This window comes from Dipodomys ordii, unplaced genomic scaffold (genome assembly GCF_000151885.1).
Source record: "Dipodomys ordii isolate 6190 unplaced genomic scaffold, Dord_2.0 Scaffold165, whole genome shotgun sequence".
Taxonomy (NCBI): Eukaryota; Metazoa; Chordata; class Mammalia; order Rodentia; family Heteromyidae; genus Dipodomys; species Dipodomys ordii.
This window is the reverse complement of record NW_012267381.1, coordinates 284,146-297,544: the sequence shown is the minus strand read 5'-3', so window position 1 is coordinate 297,544 and position 13,399 is coordinate 284,146. Positions and strand designations below refer to the sequence as shown.

The window sequence follows — 13,399 nt, the reverse complement described above, 5'->3', positions numbered from 1 at the left end:
GAGGAATGGAACCCAGGACCACTTCCTGTGTATGTGGTACTAAAGAATGGAACTCAGGGCTTCATGCATGCAAGGCAAACAGTACCACTGAGCCACATTCCCAGCCAAGAGATTCTTTTGAATGTCAATTCTTCTCTATTATCCCAGCTCCAAGAATGCACTAAAAGCTAAATTTTCTTGGGTTGGTGTATATTTGTATATAATAAAGAACATGTATTTCAGGCTGAGCATAGTTATGGTGCATACCTGTAATCCCAGCTATTTGGGAGGTAGAGATGGGAAGATCACTGTTGGAGACTAGCCCAGCTGGAAAGTCCATGAGACTCTTATCTTCAGATAATCACCAGAAAAGCTGTAAGTGGAGGAATGGCTCAGGTAGTAGAGTCCTAGTCTTGAGCAAATAAGCCAATAAGAGCACAAAAAGCCAAAGAGTCAAGGCTCTGAGTTTAGGCACCAGTGCAAGCACAAAAAGCAAAATAAAACAATAACAACAACAGCAGCAACAAAAGCCAGTCTTTGTAGTATATACTGTAGTTCTAGCTACTCAGATGGTCTATAGGTAGGAGGAGCTAAATCTGAGACAAGTCTTAGACAGTTAGCTTAAGACTCTATCTGAAAAAGTGTAAAGGCAGGAAGACTAGAGGTATGACTCTAGCAGAACAGTTGTGCTCAAGGTCCTAGGTTTAATCCTTAGCACTACAAAAAGAAAAAAAGAAGAAGAAAAAAGTATTTAGGGGCTGGGAAGGTGGCTCAGTGGTAGAGCGCTTGCCTTGCCTGCATGAGGCCCTGGGTTCGATTCCTCAGCACCACATAAGCAAAAAGAAAAAAGCCGGAAGTGGCGCTGTGGCTCAAGTGGTAGAGCACTAGCCTTGAGCTGAAGAGCTGAGGGACAGCGCCCAGGCCCAGAGTTCAGGCCCCACGACTGGACCCAAAAAAAAAGAAAAAAAGAAAAAAGTATTTAACCCAAGGGAGGAGTTGGGGAACAAGACATGAAAACTGAGCACATCACAGCTCTTTGACAGTTAGATCCTCACAGTATAAATTTTTGTTTTTACAGTACTGGGGATTGAAACTAAATCCTTGTATATCCTTAGTATACTGAGCCACTCCCCCAGTCCCTTCACTGTATATGTAGATTTATTTTATTGGATGAAAAATTACGTAGTGGATCACATCTGTAATCCCATCAACTCAATTTGGGACTCAGGAATCAGGAGGATCTTGATTTGAGGCTAGTTCAGGCAAAAAAATTAACAAGACTTGGGCTGGGAAGGTGGCTCAGTGGTAAAGTGCTTGCCTTGCATGCATGTGGTGCTGTGGCTCAAGTGGTGGAGTGTTAGCCTTGAGCTGAAGAGCTGAGGGATAGAGTCCATGGCCCAGAGTTCAGGCTTCATGACTGAACAAAAAAAAATTTAACAAGACTTCATCTCAACAAATAAACCAGACTTGGTGGTACTCACTGTGATCCCATCTACATGGGAGGTATGGGTAGGAAGATTGCCAAGCCAAGGCCTATCACTGAAAATTTCTATGTAATAATAATAAGTAAAAAGGGCTGAGGATGTGATTCAGGTAATAAAGCACTACCTAGCAAGTCTGAGGTCCTGAGTTTAAACCATAATACTGCTGAAAAAATAAAAATTAAAAAAAAATGATCAGGGCTGGGAATGTGGCTTAATGGTAGAATGCTTCTTAGCAAGCAAGAAGCCCTGGTTTGATTCCTCAGTACCACATAAACAGAAAAAGCCTGAAGTGGCTCAAGTGGAAGAGTGCTAGACTTTAGCAAAAGAAGCTCAGGAACAGTGCCTAGGCCCAGCGTTAAAGCCTCAGGACTAGCAAAAAAAGAAAAAAAATTATCTATAGTTTCGGGCTAAAATCTATAGATACTGATGTTTTTTGTTTACTTGTTTGATTTGGTTTGTTTATTCATTTGTTGTGCTTTAGGGATTTTCTATGTTGGTGACATTAGGTTTTCGATGGCATTGAGGTTAAACTCAGGTCTCACCCTTGCTAAAAACAATGTGCTATTACCTGAGCCATGCCCCCCCAGCCATGCCAGACTTATTTTTAGTTTTTGTTTGTTTTGTTTATTTTGGCAAACTGAAGTTGATTTTTTTTTATGATTTCCTTTTCCTTTATCCATGTCTTAGCTCTCTATCCTGCTGAAAAACCAAGATGATCTTGATAAAGCAATTGACATTTTGGATAGAAGCTCAAGCATGAAAAGCCTTAGGATATTGCTACTGTCCCAGGACAGAAATCATGTAAGTAGCCCTTGTTGTGTCCCAGCTGCTTTTACTCCTTCAGTCTTGCACCTTGCTTCCTTGACAGATGTTGGTATTCCTCAACTACTGTCAAAGCCAGAGCATAAGCAAAGCCCAACCTCTGTCTTTGTGGCCAGTGAGCATTCTGGATTTGATTTCACTTACAACCAGATTATCATGATCAAATTTATAACTAAAGGTTATTTGGCTAATATTAGAAAGGAAGGAAAAACTGTTTATAATAACAGAAGTTTATGTTTTTCTGTTAAAGTATATGATCCCTACATTCCTCTGATCCCCTGACATAAAGTTACAGGCAACTGGTTCTTTATACACCTGCATTCCCATTCCTGAGAGTTCGCTTGGTTGCAGCTAAAGCTGCAGTACCAGAGCTATTGGAAAGATGACCATGTGAGCTCTGACACTCATAGTAATGAAAGGATAAATGCCACACCAAGGCCTTTCTTCGTAAATTAAAATTTTTTCCTTTTTGTTTTTCTTTTTTTGTGTTTTGTGTGTGTGTGTGTGTGTGTGTGTGTGTGTGTGTGTGTGTTTTGCCAATCCTGAGGCTTGAACTCAGGTCCTGGGAACTATCCTTGAGCTTCTTTTGCTCAAGGCTAGCATGCTACCACTTGAGCCACAGTGCCACTTCAGGCTTTTTCTGTTTATGTGGTACTGAGGAATCAAACCCAGGGCTTCATGCATGCTAGGCAAGCACTCTACCATTAAGCCACATTCCCCAGCCCCATTAAAAAAAATTATAATAATAAAGTCAATGTAAGTTTTTATAAACCTTAAAAACAACTATTTTACATAATCCTATTACCCATAACACTTGATTTATTTTTACATACTCCTCTTCAGTCTTTGATTTTAAGTGTATATACTTTATGTAAATGTTTTCATGATATTCATTGCATGTGTATTGTCATGAATATTTTTCTGATATCTGTCATAATTATAACTTATACATAAGGCCTCTGAATAAATATCCCATAATTATATCAACTATTTTTTGCTACTGTTGAGAAACTTAAGCTGCCCCTGAGTATTGCATTTATAGAGATTTGCATTCAGACTTAACAGTGGATTGAGTGTAGTGGTGCATGCTTATGGGAATATCACTTGGGAGCTGAAGCAGGAGGATAGCTTTCAAAGCCTGCCTGGGCTACATAGCAAAACCCTGTCTCAAAAAATGAAAACAAGGGCTGGGAAGGTGGTTCAGTGGTAGAGTGCTTGCCTTGCATGCATGAGGCCCTGGGTTCAATTTCGTAGCACCACATAAGCAAAAAAAAAAGCTGGAAGTGGCGCTGTGGCTCAAGTGGTAGAGCACTAGCCTTAAGCTGAAGAGCTGAGGGACAGTACCCAGGCCCAAAGTTCAGGCCCCACAACCAACATAAAAAACAAAACAACCAACAGAGGATACTCTTAGGAGAGAAACACAAAGGCACAATGCGTTTGCATCTCTTCATATTTATATAAAATAATATGTATATTAAATGAACTCTAAGGGGCTGGGAAGGTGGCTCAGTGGTAGAGCCCTTGCCTTGCATGCCTGAGGCCCTGGGTTCAATTCCTCAGCACCACATAAAAGAAAAAAAAAAGCCGGAAGTGGCGCTGTAGCTCAAGTGGTAGAGCACTTGCCTTGAGCTGAGGGACAGTGCCCAGGCCCAGAGTTCAGACCCCCACGACCAGACCCAAAAAATAAATAAAATTCTAAAATAAATAAATAAATAAATAAATTCTAAGATATGGAAATGAGGAAATGAGATTTTTCTTTTTTTGTTTTAATTTTTTTTGATGATTCTGTCTTTTCTTTTTGTATGGTATACTCACGTGTATATCTTCAGGAGGGTGGGAGGGAGGAGAACTTGAGGGAAAAAGAATGAAAAAGTATAGTAGTGGAGCTCACCGAACACTGATGAGAGGGTACTACTATGCACCTAGTGGGTAGAGATGGGAGGGAGTAACTGGGAGAGAATGAGGGAACAGAAGACACTGTAGGAAAGGAAATGTACTCATTATAATCCCTCTCTATGTCATTTTTATAATAACGAATTAAACAACAAAAACTAACCTTAAAAATGATGGTGATGAAATCTTTCTTTAAGAACTTCTTTGGGCCATGCACCAGTGGCTCAAATCTGTAATCCTAGCTTGTCTGGAGGCTGAGATCTAAGGATCGTGGTTTGAAGCCAGCATAGGCAGGAAAGTCCATGAGGCTCTTTTCTCCAATTAACCACCAAAAAAGGGCAAAAGTGGAGCTGTGGCTCAAGTGGTAGAGCACTAGCCTTGAGAACAAAGCTCAGGGCCAGTACACAGGCCTTGAATTCAAGCCCCAGATCTAGAGCTTCAAAACAGGATTCTCTAGGATTACACATGTGAGCCACCAATGCCCAGATCCACTGTCTTTTTAAGATACTTTATTGTCTCCTTTTTCCATTATCATAATATAGTAATCTTAGACTTATTTGAATACAATAAAACCAAAATAGTAACCGGGTGCTGGAGGCTTACGCCTGTAATCCTAGCTACTCAGGAGGCTGAGATCTGAGGATTGTGATTCAAAGCCAGCCCAGGCAGAAAAGTCAGTGAGACTCTTATCTCCAGTAAACCACTAGAAAACCGGAAGTGGTGCTGTGGCTCAAGCAGTAGAGTGCTTGCCTTGAGCTGAAGAGCTGAGGGATAGTACCCAAGCCCAGAGTTCAAGCCCTACGACCGACAAAAAAAAAAAAAGTCACTTTGTTTTGTTCCCTCTGGTTCTGACAAAAAAGTAAACTTCTAATCATTATATCTAAATATTGCCCATTTCTCTAGTTTCCTGTCAATAATTTTTATTACTGTCTTCCTACTATTTAAGTTGAAAATGTGAAGGATAACCTAAAGGGTAATTATTTCCAATTCTCCTAAAAGTGAGAAGCTCTATTCTGAAACCATCCGTCATTCTGTTTACCTGCTTTCCACTGGTTGGGTAGAGTTGCTTCTTTCTGGTCCCCTATTTTATGTTATTTTATGTCGGTCATGGGGCTTGAACTCTGGGTCTGGGCACTGTCCCTCAGCTCTTCAGCTCAAGGCTAGTGATCTACCACTTGTGCCACAGCACCACTTCTGGTTTTCTGGTGGTTTACTGAGATAAGAGTCTCAGACTTTTCCTGCCCCAGCTAGCTTTTGAACCATGATCCTCATATCTCAGCCTCCTGAGTAGCTAGGATTATAGGCATGAGCCACCGGTGCCCAGCTTATTGGCCCCCTATTTAAAAGTAGTAATACCATATGGTAAAATGTGCTTTCATTTCATTTGGTTTAACTTTGAGTGGTCCAGAGCAGACATTTCTCCATTGTACAACTTAGGAAAATTGAGACTGAGTAACTTTCCCAGGTAAGACATTAAATAATGAGAGAGCTGGTCTAAAATCCAGAGCTTTTGACTTGTAGTGAGTCCACTAGTTATCAGTTAAGGATCTTAACATTACTATAGTCTTTGGGCCCCAGCACAGTTATTAGAAGCAGAACAGAAAGCTTGTTGTCCAAATGTAAGAATTGAGCCATGTTCTGCACAGCTCAGAAAATAACCAAGAAAAGATAAGCTAGTAAAAGGTGTGGAGAAGACAAAAATTTCAAGGAGCTGAGATCACAGGTTTATGTGAGTAGTGTAAAAAGCTTGAAGCTCTTTAGTTAGGAAAGACAATAAGCATATTATATATAGTGTTTAAAGCATTAAAGAATACAAATAGGGCTAGGAAGGTAGCTCAGTGGTAGAGTGCTTGCCTAGCATGCATGAAGCCCATGGTTCGATTCCTCAGTACCACATAAATAGAAAAGGTGGGAAGTAGCATTGTGGCTCAAGTGGTAGAATGCTAGCCTTGAGCACTGAGTGGCTGAGGGACAGTGCCCAGGCCCTGAGTTCAAGCCCCAGCATTGGCAAAAAAAAATACAGATAATGAAAACAAGATTTATTCATCTATGTTTGGATGAGCCCTTGAATATTGATTGAGGATTCTTTTAGAACAAAGAAGTAGAAATCTTTTATAATAGGTTATAAGCATGGCTCTATTATTCTGAAATTGTATAGCTTCATAACACCTTCATAACTTTAAAAAAGTATCTAAATGAATTTATGGGTGATAAATCTGTAAATTTCATTAACTTAGGTATTTCCACACCTTTGGTAATTCTCATGGTCTTATGTGCAAATATTTCTTGGTACCACCATTAAAGCTGAGTAGGATGCTGTTGGAGAGCTCCTATTTGTCATTCTTCATCTTATATCCTTACATACGAGACTAAAGCAATTTTCTCCTCCTTTTTCTCTTGAATAATTGAATTTATTTATTCCTTTTGTATCCTGTCACCAATCACCAAGTCTTTTATTAAGATCATTTGTGAGTTGACTTTTTTTTTTTGGTCAGCCATGGGGCTTGACTCTAGGCCTGGGTGCTGTCTCTCTTCAGCTCAAGGCAAGCTCTTTACCACTTGAGCCACAGTGCCACTTCCGGTTTTCTGGTGGTATATCGATAAGAGTTTCACGGACTTTCCTGCCCGGGCTGGCTTTGAACCACAATCCTCAGATCTCAGCCTCCTGAGTAGCTAGGATTACAGTCATGAGCCACTGGCACCTGACCTGAGTTAACTTTTGTAACATATTTTTCTGCTGACCTCTTGTCTTCCAGTCACTGCAGATCTTTATGTATGTGGTTTCATGGGAAATTTTCATATTATTTGTGTCAATCACAGCACACTGCTACCCACAGAGTCCTTGAGGTACTCATGGAATAGGCAGATGCCACTCACTATCAGTTGCTCAATTCAGAGGTGTAAACTCCTGTCATTCTAAAACTACTTTAATTCTTTTATTTTTGAGGTCTAAAAATTTCTCTCCTATTTCTGAGTCCTAGTCAGGGTTCCATGAGTCATTTGTGTTTGCCATGTCATTCCTCTTTGTCCTCTTAAATAAAAAATTTATTCTTTGAGCCCTATCCCCGGAGATCCTGTTGTATTTGGTCTGAGATGTCTTAAGCTCCAAAGGCAGTTCTAATAGCAGTTAGGTTGGAGAATCATTACCTGAAACTGAAGCATGTCTCACCTCAGAAGAGCTTACTATTTAGAATATAGCCGGTGGACCAGCAGCATGAGCATTACCTGAGAGTTTGTTAGAAATGCAGGCACTGAGCTGGGCATGGTGATGAATGGCTGTAATCCCAGCATTTGGGAGAGTGAGGCAAGAGGATTCCAAGTTCAAGGTTAGCCTGGTTAATATAATGAAACTATGCCCATTTTCCCCCCACTCCCACCTCCTCACCCCCCAGAAAAAGGAAAAGAGCTGGGAGCATGTCTCTAATTCTAGCTTTCCAGGAGGCTGAGATCTGAGGATTCTGGTTTGAATCCAATCCAATAAGGAAAGTCCAAGAGACTCATCTCCAGTTAACCATCAAAAAGCGGAAGTGGAGCTATGACTTCAGCGGGAGAGCACTAGCCTTGAGTAAAAAAATAAAAATAAAAAAACACCTCATGGCAAGCACTCAGGCCTTGAGCTCAGGCCCAAGACTACTCCCTTCTCTCCCCCTCCCCCCAAAAAAAGTGAGAAGCTCTGTTCTGAAACCATCAGTCATTCTGTTTACCTGCTTTCCACCTATTGCTACAACTTCAGACTTCCCTTTTACAAATTTAAGATTGTACTGGCTGTTAAACCTGTTTTCCTGTCTCAGCTTTTAGATTTTAAAACTAAGGGATTAAAATAAAATTTTTAAAAAGCCAGTTCATTTTGAAAAAAAAAGTAAAGGTTTGCAGTATATGTTCATTGTTACATTTCAAATGAATGCTATTAGCTGGATGTGGTATTACATGCCTGTAATCTCAATGCAGGGAGGCTGAGGAGCGGAAGAGTTTGAGGACAGCCTGGATTACAGAGGGAATGTGAGACTAGCCTGGACTATAGTTAGACATGCCTCAGGAGGAGGAGGGGCAGGGAGAGGGAGAGGGAGAAGGAGATCAGGTCACACCACCATGAATTTACCACCCACCATGTAAGAGGCCCTGAATCTGAATAGGTTTTCTTGGGAACTCATCAGTGTTCTAAAGTGCAGCGCTCTGGCTCTTCTTTAAGCCTGTTTCCCAGTGTGTTGCTTTGGCTGTTTTTTCCTTTTTGACTCTCAGCAGAGAACTATTATATATCAGAGGCTTCAGCATGAACATTTACTTCCCCTTGGTTTTGACTTCCTGTTAGAGCAAGAGTTTGTCAAGACAGCCCTACACATGATAAAAGTGTGGCATAGGGAAACTAGAGAAGGCTGCTTGGCATCTGCACTTACCCCTGGGAGCAGGATGCCTTTTCCTGAAGGACAGGATATAGAGATTGTTTAGATGGGACCCCCCCCCAAAGGGGAGGGTAGAAGAGTTAAAGAAGTAGAAACTTTGACCCAAATTACTGATAAATCCTGAGCTCCCATTCCCAATCTCTGTCATTCTCTACTTATTTGTAATCACATCTTGGCATCACTTGCTCTCCTCCAGTGTTCAGTTTTAAACCTTTCTTGGTGCAAAGCCTTTCTCCCCTGCCCCCAGCGCCCCTTTGTTACTTTGACTTTTTACCTGCTGGTTTGAGTGGGCTGGTGCAAGGGGGTAGGTGGGGGTGGACTAGGATGGCAATGATCTAATGCTGAGGTCCTTGACCTCCAGCATAATGGTGCCAGTAAGGTCTGCCCTGAAGGCGGGGCAGACTCCTCCCTCCTCCTGGCTAAGTCTCCGCCCAGTGTCACCTTGGAAACTGGAACACCTGGAGGAAATCACCTCCACCCCCCCCATACCCGCCTCCCATTGGACTGTGGGAGGGTCCCAAGCCCTGAGATCACATCCACCATGCACGGGGTAGGGGCAAGCAGTTTGGCAAAATAAACTCTTCCTGCCTGAGTACTGTGTGTTCTGTTTATTGGCTACCTAATTAAACCTACCTACTTAATTTACCTAATATAAATTTGCCACCTCCGTGCATGGTGGAGAGGCATGGCCAAAAGGGGCGGGCTGAGGTCCGGTCTGGGTTTAAGTAGGGAAGGGGGGCGGGGAGAAGGTACGGCCAGGTGAGAGAAGGTGTGGCCACACAGATGTTGGATGTGACCTCAGGGCCTGGGACCCTCCCAGTGGGATGTGGGGGAACCCAAGATGTGACTATGGAGGATGGGAGGTAACTTCCTCCAGGTGTGCCAGTTACCTAGGTGACACAGGTACTTGCCAGAGACTTAGCCAAGAGGAGGGAGGAGTCTGCCCCGCCTTCCCAGGGTGGACCTTACCTGCCTATGATAGCTTTTCCTGTTGAGCATGATCCTGAGGTCATAATTTATATAATTTTATCAGAAATTGAGTCATTTCATGTAAATCCTGATATTTTAAGCAATGGAGATCTTAGATAAATTTTAGGGATTGATTATAGTTGGGTAAGAAACAGCATATAGAGTTAATTTTTTTCTCTTTTTTGGCATTACTGGGGTTTGACCTTGGGGCCTCACACTTGCTTGACTTGCTTTACTAAGCTGGCTCTACCACATGAGCCATGCTTTTAGCCCTGCTTTTTGCTGGTTATTTTGGAGATGTAGTCTCATGGATCTTTCTGCCGAGGCTGGCCTTGAACATCAATTCTCCAGACCTGTCTTGGAAGTTAACTAGAATAGCAAGCATGAGCCATTGTTACCTGCTCTCTGGAATTTTTTTTTTGTCAGTAATGGGGCTTGAACTCAGCCTGAAAGCTGTCCGTCAGCTGTTTAGCTCAAGGCTAGCGCTCTACATCTTGAGCCACAGCACCATTTCCAGTTTTCTACTCATGGATGTTCCTGACCAGGCTGGCTTTGAACCACAATCCTCAGATCTCAGCCTCCTGAGTAGCTAGGATTACAGATGTGAGCCACCAGCACCCAGCTCCTAGAACTATTTTTTAAAACACATATTTAGACGAGTGCTAGTGGCTCTTGCTTGTAATCCTAGCCTTTCTCAATCAAGGATCACAGTTCAAAGCCATCATGGGCAGGAAAGTCCATGAGAGTGTTACCTCTAGTTAACCACCAGAAAACTGGAAGTGGAGCTGTAGCTCAAAGTGGTAGAGTGCAAGAGCTGGTACCACATAAACAGAAAGCTGGAAATAGTGCTGTGACTCAAGTGTTAGAATGCTAGCCTTGAGCAGAAAAGCTTAGGGAGAGGGCCCAGGCCCTGAGTACAAGCCCCACACTGAAGAAAAAAAAAATTAGCCAGCTAAGCTGTGGTATATAGCACTAAGAAGGCTGAAGCAAGAAGATCGAAAATCTGAGGCCAGCATGGGCTAAGTAGAGACTATGTCCGAAAAAAATAAAGTTGGGCACTAAGGGTTTATACCTGTAATCCTAGCTATCCAAGAGGCTGAGATCTGAGGATCATTATTCAAAGCCACCTGGGGCAAGAAAGTCTTGTGAAACTCTTATCTCCAGTTAAGCAGCGGAAAAGCCAGAAGTAGAGCTCTGAATCAAGTGATAGAGTATTAACCTTGGGCATAAAAGCTCAAGGACAGCATCTAAGCCACGAGTTCAGCCCAGGACTGATACTAAAATAAAACATGTTTTTAGCAACCAAAATTTTATAGGGCAGAGAAATTGCCATCGTTTTGTGTCCTTGTCACAGCAGGTGATCGTTCTGCTGAAATAATTTCCTGCTATTCTTTCTAAGCTCTCTAGAGAGTTTTAGGAGAGGGTATTTACGGCTTTCTCTCCTATTTGGCAGATCTTTACAGGAATGCCTGTTATTCCTCCATATCTGGGTCATTATTATTAAACTGGGACACCAGGTTTTGTTAGTCATATATCACTGAAGCTGTAAAACTCTATCAAGCAAATAGTGATTTGCCAAGACATTTTGGGGTGTGAGATTTGGAGGGAAGCCAAGTAGCTCATGAATTCAATAAATGAAGGTAGCTGAAAGTGTGGCAAATCCTAAGAGAAAGCCAGGAAACCTTTATAGGCCTACCTATATGAAGATCTACCTTAGCCTTTTTCCTCTTCTCTTACAGACCAGTTCCTCTTCCCACTCTGGAGTGTCCAAACAGGTTCGGATCAAGGCTTCTCAATCTGCAGGGGACATAAATACCATCTATCAACCCCCTGAGCCCAGAAGCAGGCACCTCTCTGTCAGTGAGTATTTCTACCCCCCCACCCTATTTTATCTGACTATATCTTAAAATTTTAATAGGTATTTGTTAAACATTGTGTATTGACTGTTACTCTGCAGAGTAATTCTCTATGCCTTTATTTGGGCAGAGGAGACTAATAAAGAAGCAGCTGGGATGGTATCGGGACTCTCAAGTACCTTACAATATAGTGTAATGTCATAATGGCATGATTATATTTCTTTTAAGCAGCCTAGAGAAAATTATCTCAGACATCTGTTTGGAGAATTCCAGTAGAGTCTTCATTTATTTGTTGTATGTTTGTTGGATGCCAGTCCTGGGGCTTTTTTCCTCAGGGCTGGCCCGTTAGTTACCACTTTAGCCCGCACTTTTACTTCCAGGTTTTTTGCTGGTTAATTGGATATAATATCTTAGATTATCTAAAAAATCTTAGATTTGTCTATGTGGGCTGGCTTTGAACTTCAATCTTCAGATCTCAGTTTTCAGAGTAGCTAGGATTACAGGTATAAGCCCCCAATTTATTTTTGACCATTCTTATTTTTGACTATTCTTTTCCCCAAAGGACAGAGTCAAGTTAGAAAATCAGGTTTAAGTTTGAATTTGGCCTTGAACTTCTTGCTTATTATTCCTGAGAAGTATTTGAGGAAGTATTTTGAGGAAAACACTGGCCAGTGAAACTCTTGGGAAGTCAAACTAAGTTGTCTTGGAAAGATAAAATAGTAACATAGTATGTCTAATTAGCAAGAAGTCTGTGTAACTGTTGCCAGGCCTCCCCAGGAAAGGAGTCTAATACATCAGTCCTCTACATTATACCAGATACCACCAAGAGCCTATGTGGAGTCTGGAGAAATTAGATAAGTGGTGAGTGTGTAGTGTAGGAAGAGAAGCTTATCTTGCTATCTTTTATCTTAGTGTTATCCTCTATCAAATTGTATTTTTTTTTGTTGTTGTTCTCTCATTACTAAGTATCTACAGTATACCAGACACTTTGGAAGCAAGGTCACATCCTTGTTATGAAGTGACTGAAGGATGGATGCTGCTGCAAGTGTATTAACAGGGAATGGGACCTGATCTCAGGGCCAGGAAAGCTTTAGGCTACCACCTAGAGCACAGAAGGGAGCCAGACAAAGAAGTATTAAATAGCATGTGCATGGGCCTAAGGGTAGGAGATAATGGACTGTTTGATAAAAAGAAAGCAATCCAGCTGGAAATCTGGGATCAGAGGAAAGAAAGGTGGAATTTGAGTAGAGAAGGGGATATGGTCTTATGGTCCATGGTAACGATTTTATTTTTAATCCTTATGTTGAAAGCAGTAAAGTTGAATTATTTATCTCATGCTTATAATCTCAGCCACTTTGGAAGCAGATATAGGAAGATTATGGTCCCAGGCTATCCCAGGCAAAAGTATGAGGCCCTGTTTGAGAAACTAAAATCAAAAAACAATTAGAGAAGCCAGGCGCGGTGGCTCACACCTGTAATCCTAGCTACTCAGGAGGCTGAGATCTGGGGATCATGGTTCAAAGCCAGCCCAGAAAGGAAAGTCCATGAGACTCTTCTCTCCAATTAACCACCAGAAAACAAGGAGTGGTGCTGTGGCTCAAGTGGTAGAGCACTAAACTTGAGCTGAAGAGCTCAAGGACAATGAGCTCAGGGACAATGCCCAGGCCCAGAGTTCAAGCCCTAAGATTGACAGTAAAAAGAAGAAAAGAATAAACAGAAGCTTAGAATAGGCTGATGATAGCAATGAAGAAGGAACAGGTGGATTTGAGGCATATAGAAGTAAAACAGAATTGTAGTGGTTTGAAAGTGTGAGCCTGGAGACTGTAAAGAATCCTTAAGATTCTTCCAGGGCGTCTATGCACTCAGTTTCTTTTCTTTATTGCCTTAAATTTTTTTCTAGGGCTGGGAAGGTGGCTCAGTGGTAGAGTGCTTGCCTTGAATGCATGAGGCCCTGGGTTCGATTCCTCAGCACCACATAAGCAGAAAAAGCCGGAAG

General features: G+C 41.9%; 1 protein-coding gene across 9 annotated transcripts in view; it reads left to right on the top strand.

The window, feature by feature from the left end:
* Map3k3 (mitogen-activated protein kinase kinase kinase 3) overlaps positions 1-13,399 on the top strand; it is an 85,243-nt gene that overhangs the window by 43,363 nt on the left and 28,481 nt on the right. For all 9 annotated transcript variants that reach the window (XM_013033292.1, XM_013033294.1, XM_013033290.1 and 6 more), the window contains 2 exons: positions 2,151-2,264; positions 11,287-11,407. In XM_013033292.1, the coding sequence (XP_012888746.1) occupies positions 2,151-2,264; positions 11,287-11,407 (235 nt within the window). The remainder of the gene's footprint in view (positions 1-2,150; positions 2,265-11,286; positions 11,408-13,399) is intronic.